The sequence below is a fragment of the Toxoplasma gondii genome, chromosome VIIb (assembly GCF_000006565.2).
Source record: "Toxoplasma gondii ME49 chromosome VIIb, whole genome shotgun sequence".
In the NCBI taxonomy this organism is placed as follows: domain Eukaryota; phylum Apicomplexa; class Conoidasida; order Eucoccidiorida; family Sarcocystidae; genus Toxoplasma; species Toxoplasma gondii.
In genome coordinates, this window is record NC_031475.1 from 1,683,395 (window position 1) to 1,711,386 (window position 27,992).

Sequence of the window (27,992 nt, forward strand, 5' to 3'; positions counted from 1 at the left end):
GGAAACCAGAAACTTTAAAATGTTCAGTCGAGTCCCTTACGAATGACAGACAACTGCTCAGCAGCTTCAAAATCTTGAGCCATAGCAACTCTTTAAGTTTTCGAGGAACTGGATGGGCTTGGGTGAAGAAGCTGTCGACACTGTCCTCCGAACGAAATAGAGAATTTCCCATGACAGAGAAATTTGCGGAGCCCGGGAAAGGAACCTGACCACGGACGCAGGGAACCGCCATGCTTTTTTGACTTAGCCCTTTTCTAAAAAGTGTGTAGTCTACGAGTTGGACTTCCGGATAGGATCTTGAATGCCTTTGTTTACCGGCTTCAAGTTCTACTGTGCTTTTCATGACCAGGTGAAGGACAAAGTCCAGTGGTCCCCAGCGTATACTTGCAAGACAAGCGTGCTACTCGGACTTTCCAGGAGCGTTCAGTGCAGCTCGCAGAACTTGGACCACGCAGTAAACAGATAAAAGATGCGATTCTTTTTCGACAGAGAGAACCGGTGCTTTCGGTTTGTCAGACTTGAAGTGCCCTCAGCAAACGAGTTCTTCTTTCCGTGCAATTAGTGGGCTTCTTGATTCCTATCAGAACTCCGGGAATTCGCAGCCTGCTGAACAAGTGTTTCAGGTGCTGTTTTCGATGCATGCAAAATTGCATCCTTTGTTTTCTGGCGGCTGCAAAATGAGCCAAAAGCCAAGCAGACACACCCCGCAGGACGCATCCAGTTTATGCAGACGGCACACAGGCGCTCGTGCGCTTCATTCTATATGCCTCGCGTAAACGCCACCCTGGAAAATTTTCACTTTGCCCGAGAACCGCCCAAGGCGCATGCATGGAAGCAAAGAAAGCCCACGCAGAGAGTATCCACGAAGACCGCGCCCCCTGAGTTCGAGGAAACAACCAAAAAACACGCATGCAAAAACATACACCTCCTCGCGTCTAAGCTGTGGACCTGACCAATGCTTACATACAATAAACATATATATATATATATATATATATATAAATGTAAAAAAAATCTAAATGTATGTATAAACATATGTATGTGTGTCTTTTGTTCCGTGACGAAACGAATCGCTGTCACTGGGAGAAGTGAGTTGTTACAGAAAGTTCCGGATGCCGAGCTTCAGAGGTTTGCTTCTTCGATGACGGCGTCGGACGCGCCTCTCGCCTGCAGGACTTGGATCTTTCGCCGGCGACAATTTTCTTCGTACTTGCTCTTGAAGACTCGCCGAGCCAGGCAGTAGTCGAATTGCCGCGTTCGATCTAGCCACTTCAGTCTCTGAGAAAAAAGAAACATCCACGCTTCCACTCAGCAACTTCTTGCGCATATACATATATATATATATATATGTATATATATATATAAATGTACAGATATCTATCTATATATGGCTGCGTCCACGGACTGGAGGACTCACACAGGCGACACGTACGTCGCTGCATGCGTTTCTTTATCGCTCTCTCTGTCTGTCTGTTTGTGTGCATCTACACAAATGCGTATCTGCTTGTCGATCTCGACGGATATCGTCATGTCCGTTTATGAACGAAGTTGAAGATCCGGAGGAACACCACACCCTTCCTGTTCTCTAGGACTGTGATCTCTGTGTGGGTCTACAGGGCGAGTGCGCCTGCGTTGTTCGCCGCGGTGAAGTCCTTTTTCGGTCGAGGGGTTTTGCGATTCGTTCCTCGTTCCTTCCGTGTTCCGAGTTTCCGCGACCTCCCCGTTTTTTCTGTTTCGCGAGTACCTTTCTGTGGAAGAAGCGCGTTTTGCTGTCGAGGAAAGGGTACCAGTCCCGCACAGCGTGCAGCCCGACGCGTTGGCCGGCGAGGGCGAGCCGCATGTCGGTGGTGAGGCTCCTGGGGACGTGTTTGAGGATGAACAGTTTGTGAAAGTATTCGTCCATGGGATATTCTCGGAATCTGAGGACGACGGCGAACTTCCAGGTCTTGATCAAGTTCACCATGCGCAGCCTGAACTGCGGTCTCTTGATCTGGCCTTGGATGTTCAGCATGTAGCTCTCCACGTACACCCGAGAGATGTCTCCGCCCTGCTCGTGGATCTTCTTCCGCGACGCGTTCAGGAGATTCAGTAAGTAGTTGACCCGGTGCAGACAGAGCGAGGACAGCCAGTCGATGGCGTCGGTAATCTGCAAGCCTTTGATGATGGTGCAGTAGAGCAGCAGCTTCTTCTTCCCCAGCGGGATGTTCGCCTTCCGTTCCTCCCAGACGCGCCCGCCTCCCTTGCCTCGCCAGACAAAGTCAGCGTCTTCCCTCGCCTTCTCCGCCTCCTCGGCTTCTCGCACAGCTTTGCGCCTCAGCTTCAGTCGCTTCTGTCTGCTCGGCAACGCCGCGAACGGATCCAGCTTCGCGCCTTCGACTTTTGGAACAAAGAAATTCACCGTCTGACCGGGGTAGCGCCCGGTCTCCGCGACGATCTCCTTGAAGCGCTTCGCCTCCGCCTCCGCAGCGTCCACGAAGGAGACTGTCTCCGTCGTGAAACGCGGAAACAGGTGCCGGCGAAACGCGCGGCTCCGATTCATCGCCTTCACTTCCTGCTGCCGCCACCGCCACCAACCGGAGCGACGCCAAAACGGGTCGCGAATCCCTGGAGAAGGAAAAAAACGAACGAGAAAAACGCAAAGACGACCTGGAGGAACTTCCGTGTTGGATCCCGACGGAACCCCAGACATTTTCACCTGCTCTGGACAGTCCACGCGGCCGGTGCTGGGCTGCAGACACCAGTCAGAACTTGGGCATGCGCAGACCGAAAGTCACAGGCAAAACGGTAAGGCAGAAGAAGGACTGTGGCCGACAGTGAGAGAAACGAGAGCCCCGAGGAGAAGGCGAAAAAAACCTAGAGAGAACGAGAGCAGAGAGGTAAAACGGAGAGAGAAAGTAGAGCAGAGGATAACATCGGTCAGATACAGCGGTGTGGGCCTTTCCCCGTCTAGGTAACCGCCGCTTCGGTTCGGAACTCGAACGCTGTTGCCTGGCGTCTCCAAAGTATTTTTATGTGACATTTTCCCCCCTCTGTTTCTCAGACGACACCACCCCAGCTGAAAACCTCCACATCTTCTCTCTCGTTGCATGCGAATCAAAAGACGCGTTCCCAATTACTGAGATTCGCGAATCCTTGCTCGCATGCAACCTCAAAGAGACTTCCACGCCATGCGTAAATTCTTCCATCTCCTCACTTTTCACACATGCCCGTATATGTACACGGGACACAGCACATATACAAATATATATATATATATGTATATAAATATATATAAATATATATATATATAAATATATATAAATATATATATATATATTTATATATATATATGGATAGGAACTTGTGAAAGGTATGTCTTACACCACTACGGTACATGCAATGTCTCGCAAGCGCTGACGGCGACGGAGACTTGGGCGGGTGTGCGACTTACGTCTTTTCGTATTTGGGAGTCCAGAGGAGAAGCAGCGAGTGAGGAGGAGAGAAGCGGCCTGGCTTCTGTCTCGAGCACCGCAGAGGGCGGGAGAAAGCAGAGAAGAGAAGCGAGCATGGCTTCCAAGAGAAACGCTGCGCATGCATCTCGTCGCACTCCACTGTTCAGTCCGAGTCCCGGAAAGCGAAGGATGCGAGGGAGAGAGGAGGAAAGACTGAGAAGAGGAGAGACAGTGAGAAGACCTGGAGACGAGGGAGGACGTCACGGCAGCTGCGGAGGAAAGAGAATCCGAGACACGAGGATGCGCTGCGCAGACGGTCGCCGACACTGTTGTCACACTCCTGTCGCCGCACACAGCTTGGCGGAGAAAAGCCGAACGGAGAGAATGAGGAGAAACGGGAGAAAACCGACAGGCAGCCTCCGGGGAAGGAGACGAAGGAGGGAGAGAAGGACGACGAGGATGGGTGCGACACAGCCTGGGCACTGGATATGGAGAAGAAGACGACAAAGCAGAGAGAGAAGACACGAGAGAAGAAGAAGACGAGAGAGAAGAAGAAGACGAGAGAGAAGAAGAAGACGAGAGAGAAGAAGAAGACGAGAGAGAAGACGAAGGAGCAGAAAGAAAAGAAGAGAGAAGAGAAGAACGAGGCGACCAGGGTCGAGGTATGAGAAGCCCCGGAGAGGAGGGGCGAAGGCGGCTTGCCATCTTTTGTCACTTTCCTTTTTAAAAGATTTGAACTGACATGTCTTTCTTCGAAAGTTCTTCCGTCTCGCTGTGCCTCTCTCTTTGGACCTCTGGTTACTCGCTACTTGCTCTCCTGACTTCACTTCCTGCCTCTCTTCAGTCTCTATAGTGCCTCCGCATAAGTTCTACTCGCACAGAGAAAAGATGACGAAGAAGACGAGGAGAGGAAGGAAACGAGAGAAAAGACGAGAAAGAAGACGAGGGAGAGGGAGAAGGGAGGGGGGGAGAAGACGGGCAAGGGGAGTTAAGTCAAGCGAGAACGGAACAAGAAAGAAGCAAAAAAAAAGCGACAGACGATGGAGAAGACGAGGAGGGAAGGGAGGAAGAGAGAGGGACCCGAGGAAATGGATAAAAATGTAAATTTTGGGAGAGAATAAGTTTTTTTCTCAGGTTTTCAACGCGTGGCGGGAGAGACAGTTGGCGTCGCCCGCGGAAATGTACGTAGAGCGAAAAACGACCAACAACAGAGAATGGTGTGTTCCTTTCACTCTTTTTCAGAAAAAGAGAGCTCTCTGTTGTGTGGAGAATTCCTTTTTCGCGTCAAGGGAACGGACGAGGACCAAGCAAACATGGGTCAACGCACATGCAATCTGCATGCTGCTCGATCAGCGTCGTCTGTCCGCGGCGACGAGGTTCCTTCGAAACTCTAACACCCTTGTTCGTGATCAGATCCTCTTCCTGCAGATGTCTAATTTGCTCTCCTTTCCCCCCTCGGTGTGCTCTGCCTCGACGAACATCCATGAGCAGTTCCTCACCGGTTTTAAGGGGGAGGAAAGACAGCATGCCGTCTCCGTGCTTGGGACTTCCTTCTCTCTGTTTTTCCACTGCTGCCTGGGAGGTCCCCACCGGTCTCCTTCTCTTCAACGTTTCCTTCTATCGTGCGCTATCTCTTTCATCTGTGTCCTTCCCTTTTTTCTCTCGCTCTCTCTCTTAGTGGCTCCTCGGTGTCTTTCCTCTGTCAGGCTCTTGCGTTCTCGCCTCTCTCTCCCCCTCTGTCTCTCTTCTGTCTCCTCTCTTTCTTCTCCCTCTCTGTATCTCTTCTCTCGGCGCTCCGGCTCTCTTCGCAGAGAAGAGGCAGTGAAGCTGCTGTTTGCCGCTCCTCAGCACACTCTTGCGACTCCTGCTTCCTGGAACCGGAGAACGTGGACGCTGAGGGTCGCTGAAAGGCTAAACGTTCGTTGACTTTCTCTGGCATTTATTTCAGCTGAGAACCGTAGGTGAACTCGAAATGTCAGTTTCAGCGCAGACGCCCTTTTCTGTGCCCCAGCGTGGAAGTAATCGAGAAAAGGTGCCTTTCCCCGTAGAACGCACGGAGTGCACCTCACCCTTAACTAGAAAGCCGCATGTTCTCACTCCAGAAAGGCGCTGGCGACCAGAGAAGTTCATCTGAACTGGTTGTTCCAGGCTCAGAAGCCTCAGCGCTGTTGCAGTTCGTCTTTGACAGTTGTGCAGCAGGACAGGAGACAGTTCATTTGCCGCTTCCATTGTACCTCGTTGACGAATAGTCGCACAGGCGTTCTTGTCGGTAGACGGAGGACAACACTATTTTATCGCACGGTTTTGCCGTCTTTTCTCGGTGTCGAAGTCGCCTACTGAGTGGAACTCCGAAAAGAGGCAATTTTTCTTTGAAAAAAGCGTCCTCCCACTTAAGCCCAGCTCCCCCCCCCCCTCGTCGTGCGCTCTGCTCGACTGTGGGTGCGTAGTGACACGATCTCCGACGGTTTTCCTCTGTTTCCGAAAAGAGGTACAGACCAACCGAGGAACAAGGCATGCACTGCTGCGCTGCGTAGATTTCGACTTCTTTTGAGTGTACAGTCCCGAGCAAGTTCGAGCTCTACCCAGAATTCTTTCGGGACTGCGTGCCAAAGATAGCGAAGTGTGCGGTGAATCCAATACGCGAAGGGCGCTGGCGGAAAAAGCTGGCTGTTGAGAGATTTGCCGCTTCTGTGTTCGCCCACATGGACTTTTGATGTGACACTTGTAAACAGAAACAGAAGACTCTACAGAAAGGGAAGTCACGAAGCGTAGAGGCGCGAAAGATACGTGAGAAACGGAGCGCCGTTTCCGAGATGAGGAAACGAGGAACATGGAAACGCGCAGAAGCGCGCTGCGAACCGCCCAGCCGCAGAACAGCCGGCCGTCAGAAACGGCGAAGCGGCTTCTCAAGAAATCACCTAAAGTGTCTGGGAAGTGTGGATGCTGGCTCCCGTTTGTGCAGTGCCTCGTAAATCCACTACCGTTTCCGCGTTCCTGCAGGCCGCAGACGCCCACAGTTGTCCGTCAGACTCCTTCCTTGTTTCCCCCTCAGCGTTTCGACTACTCAGTGTGCTCTTTCCATGCACTCTGTTTTCCTCGCGCATGCAGTCTTGTCCGTAAACTCTCGAATTCCAAGCCCACGGCCCTGCCTTGCAAATGCCTCAGACACAAACCGATGTGTGGAGATGTCTGGTGCTACCTTTGTGATTAATATCGGTAGATGCGCACTGACGCATGCAGATTTGTAGGCGCCTGGCATGCAGTTGTGCATATCCCGCGAGTTTCCTTTTCCTCGAGGCTGCATGTCGATGGCGACGGAACACACTCAAGAGGGACTGCGGACATTCTCAGGACCTAAAAATAAATTCAACGAAAAAAATCCTCTAGTTGACAGGCGCATCCTCCCCAAGTTCGGATGCTGCAACCACATCTCCAAAGACAGCGCCTTGCCCCCACTACTCCATGTGTCTTGCCGCACCAGGAAGTGCATGCGATTCAAAAACCATTCTGTCCAGGTTGCTTTGTCTCCGACTACACCTTCTCTCGACGCCATTCCCCGCCTTCTCTCTACCTGTTGACCTCTCTTTCTCTTTCTCTAAACACATACACACATATATATACTTGTATATGTGCATGTATCTATGTATCTATGTATCTATATACATATATATATATATATATATTTGTATATATGTATGTATCGAGGTCAGCAACTGTTTGCCCCCTTTTCCACGCGTGCGCTGTCTCTCTGTCGATGCGTAACTTTCTTCTTATGAAGTGTGGGCGTTTTCTGTTCCGTCTCGGGTGACCTCGCGTAGCGCTTCACCCCTGATTTCATCGAGAGAGCCTTTAGAGAAGAGTCCGCTTTCGAGTATGTGCGAGAAACGCCTGGACGCGGCGAGGCCGTCTTCAGAGTCCTTCTGCGCGTTCTCGTCGCGTTCTCTCTGACCATGTGTGAGTGCGACGTCTCGCTGGCCTCCCTTGGACCCTGTCGCTGTGGCAATTAAGTTTCCGAGAGCAGAGTTGCTCCGGTCGACCGCATGCGTCGTCGCCGCCACGACCGCGGGGCCTCCGCGAGAGGCCTCAACGACCGCCTCTGTCGCAGGCGACTGAGAGTCTTCGAGCGCTTCCTTCGCCTCTGCCAGTCTCTCTGGAGAGACGGGAGAAGAGGGCAAACTCGAGAGAGCTGCACTTGCTGCAGAAGTCGCTGAAGCTGCTTCCGCGGCCGGCGAAGCCCCCGAAGCCTCAAGGGTCTGGAGCTGCCACACCGGCGCCTCCCTCACGTACGCAGGAATCGAGACCCGCACTGCAGGCGCATTCGCGGCCAAACTCTTGTCTTGCAGAAACGTCTCCATCGGCTTGCCTAGGTCCTGGGGAAGAAGGACAGAAGACAAAAAACGAGCCTCTGGGGGCGCAACAGTGTCGGAGACGGTTTCCGCCAAGGTCCGAGGGAAACCGGAAAAAACAGACGCCATGGAGGTGACGGAACGGCGGAGAGAGAAAGAGAAAGGCGCGGTGAACGAGAGAGGGCAGGGGCAGAGGAGAACGGGGAACGAAGAGAGACGACGAAGGAAACAGAGACAAACAGGGAGAAAGAAGCAACAGAGACAGACAGGATAGAAAAGGTCCCATGGAAATCAGAAAGTCTCGAAAGAAACTGGAAACGAGAAACAGAACCTCGTTCCTCGCCTGGTCGACACTCACCGACCCGCCTATGCCGAGACGAGTCTTCCAGCCTTCCACTGTAGACGCCAGGAGCACATCCCTCGGACCCCGAAAACCATATTCACTCTCTTTCTCTCCACTGCATGCTTCAAAATGTTGAGTCAAAAACACGGTTCTCTACTCATCAGCTTTGAAATACAAATGCGCAAAACCTAAATACCTAGATGCATATACAGATATACGTATATGTAGACATATTCAATATATATATATATATTTATATATTTATATATATATATATATAAAGTATGTAAGCACTTATACCCATCTGCATTGGTATACATATGTATATATATATATATATGTAGCATTGTGGCTCGCGGCCCTTTGCTGAGTGCTTACATCGATGATGTAGTAGCTGTTGTGGGAGGAGTCTGCAGGGAAGAATCCCTCTTTTTTCTCGGATTTGTAAGCTTCGAAGAGTCTCCGGCCGTGGCTGGTGGGGATGACCTCGTCGTCCAGTCCGTGGACGATCAGAAGAGGACAGGAGGCTGCCCCCATTTTCTCCAGGTTCGCTGCGTTGCTCCAGTGATTTGAAATCAACCAGGTCCCGAGAGAAGCATATTCTGAATGCAGAAAAAACAGTCTCCAGTCTTTCTTCGAGATACGCGGGCAACAAAGAACTTCTGTATACTCACACAGAAGGTTTCATCTCTCGCTCTCTTTCTAGGCATCTCTCGCTACTGAGTTCTCTCTGCGTCTCTGCAACTGCGCGTATGAATCCGCCAGACTCTCTCTCTCTGTGTCTTTCTACGCGTCTCCGTACACCCCTGTCAGCCTCTACGTCAAGACAGTTTGTGTATCTCCTTCAGGTACCAGCATCTGTATGTCTCCACGTCTGTCTGTCTCCCCACTTTTCTCTGCGTCTTTCGCCCAACCTGTCTGTCGAGCTCTCTACGCATCTCTCTGTCCATGCGTAGATGAATGCATGCAGAGAGGAGGAGCGACAGCAGTGGATTCCTATCGTGAGAAGAGAAGAAGCGTAGCAAGAGGAAAGGAGTTGAATACAGCGAGAACGGAACCGCAGTTCCAGCACGGCCAACAACGCCCTCATCCAGGTAGCAGACTGAGAAGAGCTCCGGGCCGCAAAGCGATCCATTTGGTAAAAGACTGCGTTTTCTGCCTTGGGGAACTCTTCTCGAATGGCACGAGAGGCCACAGACAGAGAGAGAGGGAGGGAAAGCCAAAGAAGCAAACAGGCTGGGAAGCGACCAGAATACAGGCAGCCTCTCCGAAGTCACTGACCTTGTACGATCTTGTGCACAGTGATGTAGGGCGCATGCAGAACGACGCCTCCAATGTGAACATTCTCCTCGGCCAAGGCCGCCGCCAAGTAGCTCGCTGGGCCTGCGAGGAAAAACCGCGAAAACTCCACGAACATGGAACGAGCTGCGACGGATTCTCTGGGAAATGAAGGCCGTTCTTGCCTCGAGCAGTGCCCAGACGCTTGGACATCACTGGACACCAACTCCACAGAAGAGACGCACGCAGTTTCTGTCTCCAGGTATTCCGAAGAAACCACGGCGTCGACCGTCCGAGAAAAACGGAGGACAAGGCACAAAGAAAACAAGAGACACTAAAAGAAAGAGACGCAGCAGAACGGAAGGAAACAAAGGGCGGAGAGGGACATAGAAAGAGAGAGATCGACAGAGAAGGAGCTACAGAGAGAGAAACAGCGAGGGAGAGGAAGGAAGAGCGGAAAAAGAGATCGACAGAGAAGGAGAAAGAGATACACAGAACTACACAGACAGAGACATAGAAAGAGATAGGAAGAGACAGAAAGAGGACACAGTCAGCAGCGGGCGGGGATGATACGCCGCTAGACATCAGGCAGGCTTTGGAAAAACCAATTAGGCGTTGACTGTTTGAGTGTGTCTTGCTTGTTTCGACGGAGAGTCTTCTCTGGAGTTTCGCCGTTGTTGCCGCATATTGGCCTCTCTGTCCCTTGCGTCTCTTCCCTCAACTGTCTCTCGCTCTTGTCTTCTCTTTTCTTTTTCCTTCCGACACACACCCGTTCCGATGCTTCGGCCAAAGCAGATCACACTGGCGGGGGCGACGCCCAACCAGATGAGGAAGTTGAAGGCCGAGCGACTCCACTTGTTGATTAATTCCCCCATCTGATTTTTCGCGAGTCCAGAAGTTGTGCGCCGGGGCGCAGCCTCGCCAGAACTCTCTGCGCGGATGGCCGCCGCCGCGAGGTCTTCAGGTCCAGGTCCATTCAGAGGAGGCGCCAGACCGTAGCCTGAAGAGGGCGGTCGAAAAAGGCAAGTCCAGAGAAGGCTGAAAACTACGCGAGAAGAGCGACGGAATGCTAGGAGAGAAGATGACACGAAGGAGGAGGAGCAGGAGGAGCAGCAGCGAGAAGAAAGAAGACGAAGAGACACGACAGAGAAGACACAGCGGAAATACGGAGAAACAGGAGAGAGAAAGAGAAGGAGACAGAAACAACGCGGAAAGAGATGACAGAAAGCAAAAACAAACACAACGCCGAACTTCACCATTATTGATGCGTCTCGTCTTCCTCGTTGAACTGGACGCTTTTCACTCGCTTCTTCTTCTGTCTCTCCTTCTCTTTCTCCCTCTCCGTCTTTTTCTGTCTCTTCTGCTCTTTCTTTCGGTCTCTATTCCCTTCCGCTTGGCGTTCTGTCTAAGTGGGCTTTGTTTGCGCTGTACCTGGAAACTCGATTGCGAGCACATGGGCGTTGAGAAACTTCGAGAGGACATCCATCTCTTCGTAGATCTGTCCAAGGTCGCAAGAGTTGCCTGCCGCAAAAAAGAGAGAACAACGGAAATCTCCTGGATGTGAACATGCCAAAGCTCGCTGCGAAACAGTCTCACAACATGCGAAGGGGCATAAGCTCGCCATCTGAATCTTCTCTCTCGTCCTTCTTTCTCTTCTTTCTTCCCTTTTTTGTCAGCTTTCTTCTCTTCTTTCTCTCCCTCTTTCTCGTCTTCCTTCTCCTTTTTCTCTCTCTGTCTCTCCTCCTTCTCGTCGCCACTCCTCCTCCCCGAGTCTTCTTTCTCTCCTGTCTCTCCAGTCTCTCTCTTGTGTTCTCGCTGCCTCACCATGCCAGTAGAGGATGGTGCACTGACTCTCCCCGCCAGGAGCCTCGATGAAGAAGGCGGGGAACAGTCTCTGCTTCGCGCGTTCTTGCCGGTGGACGGCTTCTTGCTCCGCCACCGCCTCCGCAGAGAGACTCCCGCGGGGAACCTTGGGCTTGAAATCTTCTTCGATCCACAGCAGGCCGGGAAGCTGAGTGGCGTACTGAGAAAAGCGAACGCCGACCCGCGACAGAGCCGTGAAAGAAGAAAAGGAAGACGAGACCGGACAGCAGCAGAGAAGAGAAAAGAGAGAAGAGAGAGGAGAGAAGAGAAAAGAGAGAAACGCGAAGGAGGACGAGACAGAAGAAAAACAAGGAAGAGCAGATGGGGGAGAAATACGGAGAGAAAGGAGAGACACGGAGGAAGAGACGCGGGAGAGAAGAAAGCAGGAAACGAGCACGAGAGGCTACTAACAAAGGGGAACAGAGACGCAGAGCAGCGAGAAGGCAAGACAGAGCGAGGAGAAGCGGCGAGGCCGACACAGGAGAGGAGAGAGCGATCTCGACTTCTGCCAACAGAGAGAAAGAGGGAAAACATACCGAAGAAGCCGGAGCAGGGAAGAGGATCGCATCCCCCAGATTGCTCGATGAAATGCCCATGTTGTTGACTTGAGAGCAAGCGTAGACTTGGCAGCGAAGCGACAGGACCGTGGCGGCGAATTCGAAGGAGAAGAGCAAGGAGAGGAACGGCGACGGAGCCCAGGAAGAGGACAAGGGAACTGTCCGCTTCGCAGGCTTCTGAGGTCGAAAGGACGAGGTCTGAAAGCCAGGCGTCTTCTCTTGGGAGGCGCCGATGTTCAAGAACTTCAAAAGAGCAGACGACAGAGGGGTGCTGAGGCCCAACAACTAAAAGGAGAGGAAAAAAGGCGCGAAAAGACAAGGGGAGTCGTCCAAACACCTATACATCTCGTGCTCCTCTCCGCTGTCGCGACGCTCGAGAGGGCTTCTTCGAGGCAGGCTACGGTTTTCGCGTCACTCTCTTCGTCTGACGGAGTTACACAGCTTTTCCAGAAAAATCCGGGGATACCAACATGCCCCGAACGAGGAAAGTTCCACCGGCTATACGCAGGCTATACGCCGGAAGTCGAGGAACCTAAAGCTGTCTATATTCATATGTCTCTTCCAATCGACGTCTCCTCTACAGCTCTCTACATCATACACATGCAGGTGGATGTGCATAGACATACATACTTTAATATATATATATATATATATATATATATATATATACGACGTACACGAGTGGAGACAGAAGTGGGTAGAGGAGTAACTGCGGCAAAAGTGTAGAGGTAAGAGAGGCAGAAGATGTGCAGCGAATACGAGAGGGAATGGAAATGTCCTCGTGGAAGACAGCGTCTCGACGTTCTTCTTCACATTGGAGGGGGCGTGCGACGTTGCACTGTTGGAACTCGACACAGGCGCGGGTGAAGTCGCAAAGCGCAGATCGAGGAAGCGGCAGATTCCTGGGAACGCCTGCCTTTCTCCATCGACTTCGTGAAGCAAAGTCGACGGCAGTTCTCTGGAAAACGAAAAACGGAGAAGAGTGCCCTGACGATGGCTCCGAGAGAAGTCGCAGCGCTTAGAGAGGCGCGCTCCTCCCGCGCTCGCTGACTCGTGAGGCACGACCCTCAAGGCAAAACCCGATTGAAGCAACAGCGTGTTTCTGACGAACGAGGGCAAGAAAAGAAGCAAGGAAAGAGGCGAGAAAAGAAGCCGTAGAAAAAGCAAGCAAAGGAGACAATCAAAGGGGAAACGACGAGGTCCGCGCTGTCGGCCAAGGGCAGCTGATTGATCTACGCAGTTTCCCGCTAGGCACCCCTGAATGAGAGACAAGAGGCTCAAACGCGCCCAAAATGCGCTTGGCGTTCCACCGGCGAGCTGGGTAAGGCAGTCTCTCGTCTTCCGCATGCAGAGAAAAAACTCGCGGAAAAGAGAAAAAAGATCGGATCCCAAGAGCAGAGAACGGTATGAAGAGCCGCCGCTCTTCCGCGTTGGACGGAGGCCGCAAGACAGCGTGCGCGAGGCAGCGGACACTGCTGGATTTGCGGCAGACGAAGCCGAGACCAAGGCCTGTCATCTCGAGAAAATGCAGCTCCTCTACTCTTCTTCCTCGAGAGAAAAGCAACTACTTTTGGCGAAAAACGCGCCCGCCGCGCCACTCAGACGCTCTGTTCCCAGGTGTACATACACAGGAGCTATCTGGCATGCCGCGCCCTTTCAGTTAGGTTTTCTGCGAAGACGTCCGAGCGGCGGTTTCCCCCTTCTTCGGGTTGTCTCAAGGATTCGAACGCTTCTCTTCAGTTGAAGATGCTCAGACAGAAAGGAGGAAACGGCCACGTGTGCGTTGAAGGCGTTCTCTGTGATTCGAAACCTTCCACAAACCGCGTTCGGTGTCGATGCCGGCTGTCGCATAGAGTTGAGACAAGCGGCAAACACAGAAACGCCTTGGCGTCCTGCTCGCAGCTTTTTTTCCCTTTGACACTGTGCTGGGAAGCTTGTAGCACTCGAGCTACGAGAGAGTCGCAGGGTGCGGCGAAGCGTCTATTTGAAAAACCGGCACCTGCATTTACTGTCTGGACACACATCACGACTTCCACTTGGCGGTCTCCTTTCTAAGGCTCACATGTACGGCACACACGCACCAGAATCTTGTTAACCTGGCTCCTGTTGTGGGAAGCGGAGGATCGCCTTTTAACTGGATCACACCTTGAAGATCCCTCTTTGCCGGATCCAAGTTCTAATGTGTTGGCAGAGCACGGTTACTATGAATATTGAAGACATCGAATCTGGGATGCGTATGACTCGACTCATGTTTGCCCGACACACAGCTTCGGTGCTTGCCAACTCCTTTCCAGGGCAACACCTTACGATGTTGTGTTCACTGTGTTCGGGAGAGGAAAAGCGAGACAACGAGAAAGGAGAGAGAGGGGAAAGAAGCGGGGAAGGTGAAGGAAAAGAGTGGCGGAAGGGTGGAAGGGCAGAGTATCAGTCAGGAGATTCGTTTCAGCGAGTTACTCTTCGAGTTTGAGGGCCTTACGCGTCGACAACAGGGAAGGTGTCCACAGCATGCGAGACCGAGCTCAACCTAACTGGAAGGACACTTTCGGAAGCCCAAAGAACTACCATAAATCGGCATTTATAATTTTTTTCTGGGGTGTACGGAGTGTTGATTGCACCCAAGACGATGATACTGATAAAACTAGCATCTGAGCAGTTCTTTTCACTCGCTCATAATACAATTGATGCACAGGAAACTGCTCTTCGTGATTCCGCTGTCTTTTTTTCCCTTCCTCGAATCAGCTTGAGAGGTGCCACATGCAAAAGAACTGCAGTAAATGCATGCCTTGTCATGCATTGTGCTGAAAAGGGAGGGGTTGCCTAGAGCTCTACACGCTCACATATCTATATATATATATATATATATATATATATATAAATTTATACGTAGACCAACATGTGCATGGGTATAAGTATTTATAGAAATACATGTGTGTACATAGTTTGTTGTAGATGTACCGATACCCTTTGAACACTTAGGGAGAGTGGAGAAGACATCTGTGGGCCTGCCGCACTCTATTTAACGATCGATGTGTACGCAGAGTTGCATGTACACACGGGGTGCTGCAACAAAACCGCTAATCTGCGGACTTCTGAGATAAAATAAAGCGAAACTCACAGACATGCAGAAGTAGTCGTGAGTATTGTTGTAGCTCTACGTATCTGCATTTAGAAACGTTCTCGTATGCAAGCTTCTAAATGTATATACGTCTACATAAACATTTCTCATTTGAAAATCGGGTTTGCTGGATGTTGGAGACTCTGCAGCAGAAGGCAGGTGGCGAGCGCGTGACGAATTGAATGAAAAATCTGTTTTTTTCCTCAAGTGCACACCACATTTGCTTCACACAGCTGTGGATTTAACCTGTTTTTTTGTACCCTTTCTTCATGTGCATCTACATAAATGCATCTCTCTCTGCATACATATACGCCCACTATTTTTCCGTATACACATATATAACCTCTATCTCTACAGATGGTTTCTTACGTCTGTCCCTCTCTCTTCACAAGTCTGTCTGTATACAAGAACGTCTCTTTTGTTTTTTCTCTCTCTGTCTGTACGGCTCTTTCGAAGCGTACATGTATTTCCCGAGGTCCGTATGTCTCCTCCCTCTTTGTTGCGCGCAGTTGAAGGAGACTACAGCACGAGATGTTTACATCGAAGAGAGACAGTGTTTTTTCTTTGTTCCCAAGAACCGCGAGAAAAGAACTATGAGACGGTCGGTTCTTCCGTGATAGCTTGAGATGCATTAGAAACATGTTGCTCTCGCGTTGGCCGTGACGACTTGTGTGCAAGGGGATGGGGGTATCGTGAGGAAGGCATCTGGAGATTTTTTGGGTCGAGGCGCTTGCCTGTAGGAGTCTCTGCATTTGAAACAAATCTGTTGAGTTGCATTGTTTCAGACTCATGCGGTTTTGTACCGGCCTCCTCCTCTTCACTTTCAGGGCCTTGCTGCTTCGCACAAACAAGGACGCATCCCACGCTGGGTTGCCGCCGGCAACATTTGGGTTTGCATGTTCTGCTCCTCGGGAGAAATTCGTCTCCTTCTTTCTCTTTCTGTTCGCAAGAATCTCTTTCTCTGTCCAGACGGTCTCTTCTGTCTATCCCATTGGTTTCCCCGCTTTTTTTCTCTTCAGGCGTTTGTCTGAAACCCCCAGAACATCTCTTGTTCGCTGCGAGACGACTTGCTTTCTTTTCTACGCGTCCGTTCTTCTACTCTTTTCTTCGCTTCTTTCTCTGGTTGTTTCTCCGTTTCTCCTACCTTTTCTTTCTTCTTTTTTTCTTTCTTCTTCTTTCTCGCCGTCCTTCTTTGCAGACCTCTGTCTACCGTTGTCTCCGCCGTTTCCGCTCCTTTCTGCTGTCCCGGTGTCGCGAAGAGAGGAGGGGCGACGTCTCTCTCGCCGTCGGCATTCTGCCCTTCCTCAGTGTGAATGCAGCCTTTCAGCTCTTTCTTCTCCCCCTTTTCTCCATGTTCGCGCTTTCCCTCGCCGGTTGTTGGTATGCGCTCTAGTCGGGTGTCTCCTCGGCCGCGAGCGCCGCCTGTCTCTCTCGAGTGTCGTCTCTCTGTTGTCTGTTCTGTCCGTCGCTAGCGCTCTCCTCCCTTTTGTTCACGAACCAGGGAGCGACATCCCAAATCATTGAACTCGATCAGCGCGCGGGGCTCTCCAGAGAGGCAACCTCTGTGTCGTCGTCTATACAGCGCGGGGCGCAGACTCGCGTCGATGCGCCACCCCATTTGACCAGGGGCGTAGACAAACTAAAGGGAGACGAGAAAGAAAGAAGGAGACTCAACGTCCGGGCGGCTCTGCGTCTGCCTTAACCCACATCAGTCGCACTCAGAGGAACAGACGGTGGGGATCTCACGCAGGCGAACCTTGTTTCTCCGTTTTTCTCTCGGATCTTCATCTGCTTCTCTCTCGCCAGACGGCACACAGAGGAGAGAGACGAGGAGGTCAGAGGTCAGAGGTCGCCAGAGCGAGCGGTCGAGGACGAGACAACGACGTCGAGAGAGAGCTAGAGAGAAGATGAAGAAGAGGAAAGCCGCCCGACGGGAGGAAGAGGAAAGGTGAGGACTGAGGGGGGCAACCACAAATTTAGTAGACGCCATTGACGGTGAACACAAGTGGAGCAGAGCCAACGCGCGAAGGGGCGACGAAGACAGAGAAAAAAGAAGGTTCTGGAGGGTGCGGCATGCCAGACAAAAGGCGTGAGGAAACGGCGGGGACGAGAGCGAGAAGGAGAGAACAAGAGAGAAGTTCGTGCTTTCTTCTCAAGGTTCGGAATCGACGGTGGACACTCCCGTGAGTTTTACACCCTTTTCATTATCCCCCGATCGTCTCTTTCTTTGCAGGCCTCGACTGACAATCTCTTGGCCAGTGGGAGAAGCGAGGCTCTGAGAGCTTGTCACGTTCGACGCCTCCGCCTCGAAGCTTCTCACATGCGCAAAGTTGTCTCTGCTCTTCTCCACATTTTCGTCTTTGTTCTCCCGCACTCGCTGTCGTTCTTCCCTCACTTCTCAGAGGGGCTCGGTGAAGACCCGAAAGAGCACCGAGAGGAACACACCAGACAGAAGAAGCGGAGTCGACTCGAGCGAGTCCTCTCGGTCCGACTGGGCTTGACGAGGTTCCGGAAGAATCTCTTCTTCGCAATGGTGAGAAAAAGAAGAATCCTGGGGAGGGGGGGGCTCTGGAGAGGGAAAGGTGACAAGCTGACCTTGCGTTCGTCTCTCCGTTTCCGGTGGAGAAGGCGGAGCGGAAAAAGTCTTTCTCGACCTCTCGTTTGTCCAGGCGTTTCAACACCGAAAACGTTCTCAGATTCTGGCCCTGTTCTTCCTCTCTGTGTTGCCTTTGCCTTTCTCTGTCGTGTCTCCTGTTTGCCCTTGTTCCCGCTTCCTTCTCCTCCTTCTGTGTGTCTCTCCCCTTCCCCCGCCGTCTGTCTGCTCTCTGAAATCCGAGAAGGCGTCACGCAGCTTCTGCCTCTCAACTTCCCCTCAACGCCGTGTAGCGACATGGAACTTCTCCGAGTGACCTTCTGGAGAAGAGTTGACAGTCTGGTCGAGTTTTTCTTTATCGTGAACACTGTCCTAGCGACAGGCAAACACTGTGGAGTTGGTGGAAGCAACGCGCGTCCCCCTCCTTTTTTTCTTCTCAGGCGGACTCGCGTTTCGGGACGCGAGAGTCTCCACGAACCCACTCTTCTCGTTCTTCGCGACCCCTCTCGCTGTCTCCGCCGAGAGGAGACACGCGCCCGTCGTCGCCGTACACCTTTCGGGGCTTTCCACATGGGCCTTCCCCACATGGGCCTTCCCCACATGGGCCTTCCCCACATGGGCCTTCCCCACATGGGCCTTCTCCACGTGGGTCTTCCCCACATGGGCATTCCCCACATGGGCCTTCTCCACATGGGCCTTCTCCACATGGGCATTCCCCACATGGGCCTTGCTCCGGTGTCTCCTTCGGAGGCGCGGAGGTGCCGCCGTACCCTCCCTCTTTTCCTTTCGCGCCGTACGAAGAAGAGCGGAAGAAAGGGTGTGTTCTGACAGCGAGCAAGTACTCCAGCACCCCACTCGCGCCTGGAAGGCCCTTCCCGTGCGGGCGAGGCGGCTCTGCAGGCCCCGACGCGGCCTTCGCGTACTCTTCTGTCTCCTTTCCCTTTCAGCCTCTTCGGCGCCCCGGGAGCACATGCACCCTGCGACCTTCTCCCTCGTTCCTCTCTGAAGCAGCCGGGGGGCGAGGCCCGAGCCGCAGAGAAGGAGACAGAGACAGAGACGCCTGGTGGTCCGGCGAGACTTGCCCGAGAGAAGGCGAAAAGAGCAGAAGGTGAGAGACCGCGACCAAGGCCGCAGACACGGTGGCAAGACCGACACAGAGAGAGAGAGAGAGAGAGAGAAGGGTGGAGGAAAGGGCGTGAGGAAGGAAGGCGCAAAGGTGTGGAAGACGAAGGGAAAAGGATATGAAGGTAAAGTGAGGGGGAACGGACACCCCAGAGTAAACGAGCAGGATGTTCTTTGGTAAGGACAGGAAAGACGAGTCTGTGCTTCGTAAGAAGATCGAAGAGAGAAACGCAGGACGTTCTCCTTTTTTCTTACTTCCCGCCCTGTTTGTTTCTTGTTTCTCCTGTCCTTGCAGTCGCAGCGTGAGCAACATCAGTAGTCGCAGCGCGAGTTCTCTCTCTCCGCCTTCTTCTTCGTCCACTTCTTCTGGCACCTTCGCTCTCGCCAAGAACGCGCGCGGCCGGAAAGAACCACGAGAACGCGAGGGGCGAGCCAGAGGGCGAGGAGACACCGAGGAGAGAGAAGCACCTCCCCGGCCAGGGCCTGTCGTGCCTGTTCGTCTTGTCTCGGGTCCCCGACGAGAAGATGCAACTCACGGGAGGCGAGCGGAAGGCCGAACGGAAGGCCGAACGGAAGGAAACCTCGGAGGACAGAGTGAGGGGAACAACGCGAGAGGGGGGACGGAGTCTGTGGCCTCGCCTTCTCGGCCCGCTGGTCGAGGACAAGGAGACGCAGAGCGACGCGAGAGAGAGACGACTCGCAAGGGGACGCGGCGGCGGGAGAACGAAGGGAATGACACAGAGAAGGACGAAGCCGGAGACATGCCACCACGGCATGCAGCTGAGGACGCCGGAGAGACTGCCTCGAGAAAATCTGAAGCAGCAGATCTCGCAGCGAAAGAGGCAAACCCCGCGAGTCCAGAGGCAACGCAGACGCAGCCTGGAACTCGCCTGTCGGCTCGTGTCGACAAGGCAGACTTAGCCTGTACTCGAGGCACCGCAAGTGACTCTTCTTCGTCGTCTTCCTCTTCTTTTGTGTGTGTGAAACAAGCGGTCGACGAGGTGCCTGGCGAGGCAGGCGACCGATCTGGGTCTTCTCATGTCGCTGTGGGGTCGAGGGCTCCTTCGCTAAATGCCATGGCGTCTCGTCGTTCAGGGTCTCCAGCGTCGAAGGCCTCTTCCACTTCCTTTCTCTCGGAGTGCGAAGCCGAAGACAGAGAAGGGGAGTCGAACTTCCGTTCGGCCTCACCTGTCTCTGTCCGTCGCTCGCGGTCTCCGGTTTCACCCTTCCGCGGGCCGGTAGAGCCCAAGGCTCGGCGACACCCCTTCGCCGACCGCGCGCTTCCCCCGCGGCGGGCCTCTCCCAATGCCCTCGACAGGAGACGCGTACCGTTCGGGGGCTGCATGCGGCCGCGGGAGGGTGACTCTCGGAGTATCATCGATTTCGAGGCGTCGCGCCATCTGAACGCCCTCCCTCAAACCTTCTCCCCAGGCCGAAGGGCACCGGCTCCGCTGCATGCGCGCCAGGGCCTGCGGGGCGAGGCTGGTCTCTCTCGCGCGTCCTCGCGGTCGCCGTCTCCGCTGGGGAGCTCCGAGCGAGCAGAGTCGCGGGAGCGAGAGGCCTCTCGGTCGCTGCGGAAGTTTGGGGACCCACTCGACGAAGCGGCTGCGTTCCCGCTGCGGAGACTGGGCCTGGAGGCGAGGTTTGAACCTGAGACAAACTCGAGGTTCTCCTCGCGGGACCGCGACCGCAGACTCGAAGACGAACGCCGACGCGTAGGCCTACACTCTGCGCATGCAGTGCAAGCATTTGGGGCTGCTGGAGGGTACGAAGAGGCGCCGCGCTCTTCTTCTCGCGAGAGACCTATCGACGAGCGCCGGCGGAGTGTGGAGGATCGCTCGACTTCTCTGGGGAGAGACCGGCCGCGGAAGAGACCATACGCATGCAGCCTTGGATCGAGTTTCCGCGAATGTGCTGACGAGGAACAAAGTCGCCTCAGAGAGGAGGAGCGACAGTTTGGGTCCTCACGCCCGTTTGTACGGCCTCTCCTGCCTGCAGAGCCTGGATTCGGTCAGTCTCAAAGTCTCCCGCGCATCATCCCGCCCCCCGCGTTCTTCCCCAACTTTGGGCTGAACAGCGGAAGCGCGTTCCCCGCCTACTCGCGACTGCCGCCTCTCCTGCCGTCGCCAGACGCCGGACTCAGTCGCTTCCTCGCATGCGCCAGTTCGCCAGACACACGCTTCGGACCTGCGCGCGGAGACCCTCGAGAAGCAGAACGCGGCAGGCGAGACTCGGGCGGACTGGACCGGATGGAAGGCCGACTCGAAGACTGCAGAGACCTGGACGATCCGCCGAGGCGCCCGAGGGCTTCGGCTTATATTCGGAGACGCTCAACCTCGCCTTTCCGGGGCTCGCCTGCGTCGCCCGTTGTGCTGGGCAGGGAGCGGGAGGACGCGTTCCGGGACCGGAGGAGGGAGGAGGGAGATTGCGGGCCGCATGGCTTCGACGAGGACGAGAGACCGGGAAGAAGGCGAAGAGAAGCAGGACAGGCTGCGGCTGCGCTGCCTCCGCTGCTGCCCTCACCGCCGTACAGGAGTTTCTCGCCTGCGAGACGCCGGGAAACGCTGAGCGGTCGAGGAGCCAGGAGCGCCCAGGCGAAGGTCGAAGTAGCGCCTTGTCTCCTTGGCCGCGACGGAGACACCCAGCCGGCAACGCGGTCTGCACGAGTCAACGAGCGCAGCAGCAGAAACCGGTCGCCCTCGGCCTGCTCTTATCGGAGCCGGTCGCAGGCCTCTGAAGCGTCGCCGAGAAGCACCCGCAGAGCCCGGGGCTTCCTTGGGTCTTCCGCGCATGCGGGACCGTTGCGAGACGCAGAAGAAGCCGGCGAAATGGAGAGAGAGAAGGCTCGAGAGAAGAAGCGAGAGCGGGAGAGAGACAGCGATGGAGAGTTCGAGAGAGAGGAAAGAAGAAGGCCTTTCGAGAGGCCGAGGGGTGCCCGCACCTTGTCTCTGGAGAAAGAAGAAGAGGAACGGAGAGAGGGCAAAAAGCGAGAGTCGAGGCGAGACGAGAAAGACGACGGAGAAGACGGAGGAGAAGGCTTTCAGGGACGAGGACGAAGCCGCAGTCTCCTCTCGGCAGTCGACCCGGAAGGCGAGGCGGTGCCGGCCGCGTCCGCGGGCCGGTGGCGAGGAGGAAGAAGCGAGAACGGGGGAGAGGAAGGCCGGAGAAGCGGCCAAGGGTGTCCGGACCTCGAGAGACAAAGGAAGGCTTCTCTGTCTCCGTTTTCAACTTCGTCACGAGACGGCCGAGACAGAATCCGCGAGCGACAAGGCCGAGACAGAGATGAACCGTCGGGGTCCTACGGTGCGGAGCGACGCGGCGCGAGAGGTCGCGAAAAAACGAGGAGACAAGACACCTTGTGGGAGGGCGAGGGGGCACCCTCCGGAAAAGACAAGCTACCTTGGTCTGGTTCACGGAGGTCCTCCCTCGCTTCACTACCTGACAAAGAACGAGGCAGAGAAGAAGCGCGAGCAAGAGAAGGACGAGGACGAGAAGACAAACGAGGAAGAGAAGACAAGCGAGGAAGAGAAGAGAGGAGACGTCGGCGGCTGTCGAGCACAGGAAGCGAGTTGGGAGGCCTTGCGAGTCGAAGCAGACGGGGATCTGCTTCTTCCTTTGTTTATGAGAGAAAAGAAGCTAAGCGTCGTTCGTCTCGGTCACCGTCATCTGCGTCTTTCATTTCGGGAGCCCCAGTCGGCCGCCGCGCGGGAGAGAAAGAACGGAGACTCGAGGGAGAGATTCCATCCACGAGGAAGAAGATGGAGCGCGACAGAGACAGTCCAGAGCCTCATGGAAGAGAGCGCGACGACGCCGGGCGGGCGGCGCGGGGGCGAGGCGACGCAGACGAGCGAAAGAAGGCGAGAGAGGCGCTGGAAGCGAAACAGACTCTGGAGGCGTCCGAGACGCGGCTCGGCGCAGGCGATGCCGACGGATCCCGGAAGCGCGAGCGAACGAACGTCGACGGGAGGACGTTGAGGAAGCGAGGAAAACTCGACAGACTTTCCTCCGCGTCGCTTTCTTCGTCGTGTACAGCTGAAGACAACGCGCGATTCGCGAGGGGCTTCTCCCGATCGCCGTCTGTGAAAAGCCGAGGAGAGAGGCGAAGACGGAGAAGTTTGGAGGCGACCGCCGAGCCTACGTCTGCTTTTGGCGCTTCACGACAAACTGGCGCGGACCGAGCTTCTCTTGGAAGAGACGAGGAAGCGTGGACGGGCAGCGGCCGTCTCCCGCCCCAGCGGCCGTACTTGATGATTCGCCGAAGCGGCGACGAAGACGAGTTGGAGCGGACTGCATGCAGGGACGGAGACACTTTGGAGACGGGCGAGACAGGGACGAGAAAGCGGCTCGTCGCACGCCTTAGAGAGGCAGACCGGGCATCCCGCTCGCAGTCGCGAGGGCCGGAAAGGCCGTCAGGCGGCGGTCTCGCGGAGTCCAGGAAGGGAGAGAGACGGAGACACTTGTTATCGCCTTTGCGTCCTGAGTCTCCGGAGCGCCGCCCTTCCTCGCAGCGAAGACTGCGAGAGAGCGACGACGGAGAAGACGCAAGAGAGGGAAGAAGCGCGTTTCCTCGGGGGCGCTCGCGGTCTTTTTCAGGCTCGCGAGGCGAAGAAAAAGACAGCGCGAGTCGCCCAGGCACTTTGCGCAGGGAGAGAGCGGAGTCAGGAGAGGAGCGAGGGCGACGAGGAAAGCAGAGAGATGACTTTTATCACAAGCGAGCGCGAACGGTTTCGCTGTCTCGGTCTCGGAGTCCGCCCTCCCCCCCGTCACCGGAGGCCGCTCGGTGGTCGCCTGTCTCGTTTCCACGTCGCTTTGGACATGGAGGCGACGCGAGCGAAGAGCGGCTCTCAGAAGAGCGAGACAGACGACAAGGTGCAGGCTTCCCCTCGCCGTCTCGTGCTGACTCGCAGGGCTCCTGCCTGCGGATGTCGACCTTCCGCGAGACCGGCGCTCCTGCCGAGCGTCGACTCACTTCTCAGGGATCCACCTCCCGCATTCACGAAGAGCGAGAAGAGCTCTTCCTCGAACAGGAGTTGCTCGGTGAAGAGAGAGAGCGCAGAGAGGGCGCGGACGGCGAAAAGCGTGGGTCGCGGCTCTGCGGGGCCTTTTTGCGGCGCGGCTCCGACGGAAAGAGATCCGCGAGGCTCCTGGAAGAAGAGCGACCTCGGGAACGCGCCGCACATGCAAACCTCTCGGCGCGGCACCCGGGAGACTCCGGATTCCACGAAGACGGCGACGAGCACTCGGGAGTGTCTCCGCTGGCTCGAAGGCTCCTGGACGGTTGGGCCCTGCGGGGCGGAGTCCCGGGAGGGTGCGAGGAAGGAGACCGGAGACAGCTCGCAGAGGGTCGGGAAGATGACGGGGAGAGGTCGAAGATGGCCGAGCGCCGCCGGCGCTTCAACGAACTCAAGCTTTCGTCTTTCTCGCGCCGGAGCAAGTCGCCGTCCGCATGCGGGGAGGCGCGCGGGGTGGGGACCCGCGAAGAGGTCCATCGCGGGCGCAGACACGCAGAGGAAGAGACCTTCATTGACGGCAGAGACAAAGAGCGGCAACTGTCCGACAGAAGACTTGAGGACAGACGCAGAGTCGCCCCGGAGGAACAGGGCCTTCTAGGTCCCCCCCCTGACGGTGAGTCGTTTCTCCTTTTGAAAAGGATTCAAAGATTCAAAGATTCAAAGAAAGTTGGCGCCTTTCACGCGTTCCTTTGTGGCTTTTCGCGGTGCCTGTGGCGCTTCTCTGGGTCGCCATGATTCTGCAGGGTGTCGTAACGAGAGGAGTGACAACGCAGGACTCTGGAAGTCTCCGTTTCCTCAGGCGTTTCTCATTCGCAGTTCGTTCTGAAATTCCTTCTGCCTAACGTTTTCCTCTGCCTAACGTTTTCCTCTGCCTAACGTTTTCTTCCTCTGCCTAACGTTTTCTTCCTCTGCCTAACGTTTTCCTCTGCCTAACGTTTTCTTCCTCTGCCTAACGTTTTCCTCTGCCTAACGTTTTCTTCCTCTGCCTAACGTTTTCCTCTGCCTAACGTTTTCTTCCTCTGCCTAACGTTTTCTTCCTCTGCCTAACGTTTTCTTCCTCTGCCTAACGTTTTCCTCTGCCTAACGTTTTCCTCTGCCTAACGTTTTCCTCTGCCTAACGTTTTCCTCTGCCTAACATTTTCCTCTGCCTAACGTTTTCCTCTGCCTAACGTTTTCTTCCTCTGCTCGACTTGTGTGTGCTCTGCTCTCGAGAATATGTCTCCTTTCATCTCTCTTTCGCGCATGTCTTGGTCTCGCTCGCGTCTTCCCGTCGGTGAGTTTTTCCTGCGATGCCACTCGAGGGGTACGGGCGTCCGTTTGCGCTGTAGTGTCTGTGTTCACTTTTGCGTTTTTCTCCACTTCCCCAGTTCTTCTGTCGAACGTCTTGTTGTGTGACTTCTTCGTTCTGCTCGCAGCACCAGGCTTTGCTCCAGCCTTGGGCGCGTTTGGGTCCTTTTCTGCGTTTTCCTTCTCGCACTCCTCGTCTGCGCCGCCCTTGCTCCTGCGTCCGCCGCAAGCGGTGCTTTGTCCGGGATCCTCCTCGTTCGATTCTTTCTCGCCAGGACCCGCAGGACCTTCTCACGGCGACTTGGGGACGGTCGCTGCTGGCGCGGCTCTGCGCCCACACTCGCCCTCTCGGCCTGCGCCGCCTCCGGTGCCTCCCCTGGGTTCGCCTGTTCCGGCGCTCGGCAGTTCGCGCATGCACTCGCAGCAGAGTCGCGGCTTGCGTGAAGAAGAAAAGGAGAGGCGACGCGCCCGCACAGCCTTTGTGTCTGTCTCCGTCGTGGACATCTGCACTGGGAAGGTTGGAAAGGCCGAACCCAGGCCCCCACACGCTCCTGCGCAGGACCACAAGGCCTTTCTGCGCCTCTTCCGAGCGTAAGAGATGGAGGACAGATCGACGAAGTCGTGGAAAGAGCGGCCTGTGTGTTTGTGCGTTCGTAGAGCATTTTTGTCGCACGTTTCGGTGGCTGGAGACTTCCTGTCCGTTGAAGCGTTGCCGCGCGCGCTTGTCTTCGCGCGCGCTTGTCTTCTCTTTCCTTCGATGGTGCGTCCTCGGCGACGGGGCCGAGGTTTTCTTTTGGAGACTTCTCAGTCGTTGATTTCTGTCCTCGCTCCTGTGCAAAGCGCGTTGCCTCGCTCAGCAGAGACAGCGCTGCGTTGAGTCTCTTGTCGCTGTCTCGACACAAGGCTGTGTCTCCCTCCGCGAGTCTGTGCGGACGATGAGAGTTCCTGCGTAACGGAGCTCGTTTCTTTCTGCCTCTTCTCCCCACCGACTCGGCTTTCTTCTCTTCCTTTTCAGGCGACGCGAGGCGAATCAAAGGTGGGCGGCGGCCATGCGTGAGCTGCGGCACCGCGAAATCTTCCAAGGCGTTGCGGCTCTGGAGGTGAGAGAGCCTCTCGAGAAAAAAGACACTGGTGACTGTCTTCTTTCTCCACTCCCTTGCGAATCTCTTCCCCGCAGCAAGTTTCGACTTCTTCTGCCTTCTCTGTGTGTCGCTCTCTGTCAGTCAGCGTCTTCTTTTCAGTTCTCTTCTTTTGCCGCTCGCGACCCTTCAGAGCGTGCAGCGAAGCGCCCAAGTGATTTTCTCTTTCTGCCTCTTTGTCTCTTTTTTCCTCTTCGTCCTTTCTCCTTTTTCTCCCGCTGTTTTCCGTTTTTCGTAGTTGTGCTGCGGTGTGACTCTCAAAACTGCGGAGGAGATATTCTTCCAGTTTTTCAGTTGCCGCGACCTGTGTCGTTTTCTTCTTTCGCAGTCGATTGAGCGTGTGAATGCGGAGTTGCAGTGGCTGAGTGAGGCTGCACAAAAGCTCGGAGCTGCTGCTATTGGAAGTAAGACAGAGAATGAAAAGGAAGAGATGGCGTTTGCTTTTTCTTCTTCCCGATGCTGTTCCTTGCTCTTCTGTCTTCCTCTCTCTTTCGTATCTCCATCCTGGAGGGTCTCGGATATCCTCTTCCTTGCTGTTTTTCTGCGTTCTATTCTTCTGTTTTTCCTTTTCCTGCATGCACTGTGCCGCGCCATTGAATTGAGGTCTTTCTCGGAATCTTGGAAAAGGCCTTTTTTAGAAGCGCGAGTGCGTTGCCAAGAGAACTGGTCGAACGTGTGACTTCGGTGTGGCGTCGAGTACATGAAAGTAAAGGTTTCATGCCATTTGTTTTGTCCGCGCTTTCGAACAAGGCGTCGAGGACAGACAGAGAAAGTCTGAGAAAACGATTGCGAGGAAAAGTCTCTGTTTTTTGTACCATTGAGAGACGCTGGGTCTTTCAGGATTTCAGGACTGTCTTAAGCTAGAAGTTTTCTGTCTCTATTATCCAAGCGCTTTTGAGTTACATGAACGGAGTTCCTACGTCTTGGATGATCTGCGCTTCCGTGGTCTGCAGTGACGCATGACACAAAAAGACATATCTAGGCTCCAGCTCAAACGCAGTGCAGCTTGCTTCTCCTGTTTTGTCAAATTCCCGTCGTCGAAGTCGATCTTTTTCACGGACGTCAATCTCGCAGTACGTACGAACTTCCTTCTGTTTTTTATCTTGTGCGTTTCAGCGCGAGCTTCACCCACATCGCCGCCTTCCTGCGCCGCCGAGGCTTCTCTCTCTTGTGGTCTTCCTGCGTCTCTCGCCTTCTTTTCTCCGTCCGGCTCGCCAGTGCCGAGCCAGCCCCCTGCCCTTTTTCCTCCGGAGACAGAGAGGAGCTCCAAAGAAGGGAAGGAGAGAGACGGACGCAGATCGAAAGGCGAAGACGCGGGAGGCGTGGAAGCGAACGAGAGGAACGGCGAGTAACGCAGGTCGCAAAGAAGCGGCGAAAGCGTCGAACTCCTGGCGGGCAAACCGAACGCGCAAGGCAGTCAACAGACAGCGCGAACGAAGAAGGAAGAAAGAAGAGAGCGGGAAGCAGCGAGTAGGGAGTTCTTAAGCGAGCGTTTTTAGCGTCCGAAAGTTGATGTGAAGAGAACAATGCAGTATATCGTTCTATTGAGGATGAGGCAGAGTATGAGGTGAAAGGGAAAGCAGATGGGGAAGACATGTTTGTGTTGTTGTGTTGTCGGAATAAATGCCAAGGCAACAGACTTCGTTACTAAGTGCGTCTGGCTCGGCGTTTTCTTCTCTCTGCGTCTGCCCGACAAGACGCAACAGCTAGCTTGAAGAGACACAAGGACCTCAATTCGCAGCGATCGGAGAGAAATCGTGCATGCGACCCTACTGAGCATTGTTTCGAGCCTTTTTCTACAGGCCGTGAGAATGGATTCTTTGCTCTTTGAAAAATGGAACGGCCTCCAAAATGGAGACAAACACCGCAGAGAGATTTGCAGAAACCGTTCGAGACACGAGACTCT

The 27,992-nt window shown here is 54.6% G+C and overlaps 3 protein-coding genes across 3 annotated transcripts; 1 reads left to right on the top strand and 2 right to left on the bottom strand.

Annotated features, from left to right (window-relative positions):
* Window positions 1-1,122: 1,122 nt before the first annotated feature.
* On the bottom strand, window positions 1,123-4,136 carry TGME49_261510 (hypothetical protein; the record flags this gene model as incomplete). Its single annotated transcript, XM_018781263.1, has 3 exons — window positions 1,123-1,278; window positions 1,745-2,604; window positions 3,431-4,136. 3 exons carry the CDS (start codon window positions 4,134-4,136, stop codon window positions 1,123-1,125), a joined length of 1,722 nt encoding a protein of 573 aa, XP_018637098.1.
* A 2,864-nt stretch (window positions 4,137-7,000) lies between these two features.
* TGME49_261500 (hydrolase) lies at window positions 7,001-11,857 on the bottom strand (the record flags this gene model as incomplete). Its single annotated transcript, XM_002365242.1, has 7 exons — window positions 7,001-7,801; window positions 8,499-8,722; window positions 9,402-9,503; window positions 10,168-10,398; window positions 10,830-10,919; window positions 11,223-11,421; window positions 11,798-11,857. 7 exons carry the CDS (start codon window positions 11,855-11,857, stop codon window positions 7,202-7,204), a joined length of 1,506 nt encoding a protein of 501 aa, XP_002365283.1. The 3' UTR covers window positions 7,001-7,201.
* A 5,396-nt stretch (window positions 11,858-17,253) lies between these two features.
* On the top strand, window positions 17,254-27,760 carry TGME49_261490 (hypothetical protein; the record flags this gene model as incomplete). The annotated part of the gene is made up of 7 exons (XM_018781262.1): window positions 17,254-17,466; window positions 17,967-18,634; window positions 18,944-24,273; window positions 25,076-25,538; window positions 25,963-26,047; window positions 26,415-26,490; window positions 27,203-27,760. 7 exons carry the CDS (start codon window positions 17,254-17,256, stop codon window positions 27,436-27,438), a joined length of 7,071 nt encoding a protein of 2,356 aa, XP_018637097.1. The 3' UTR covers window positions 27,439-27,760.
* Between the last annotated feature and the right edge of the window lie 232 nt (window positions 27,761-27,992).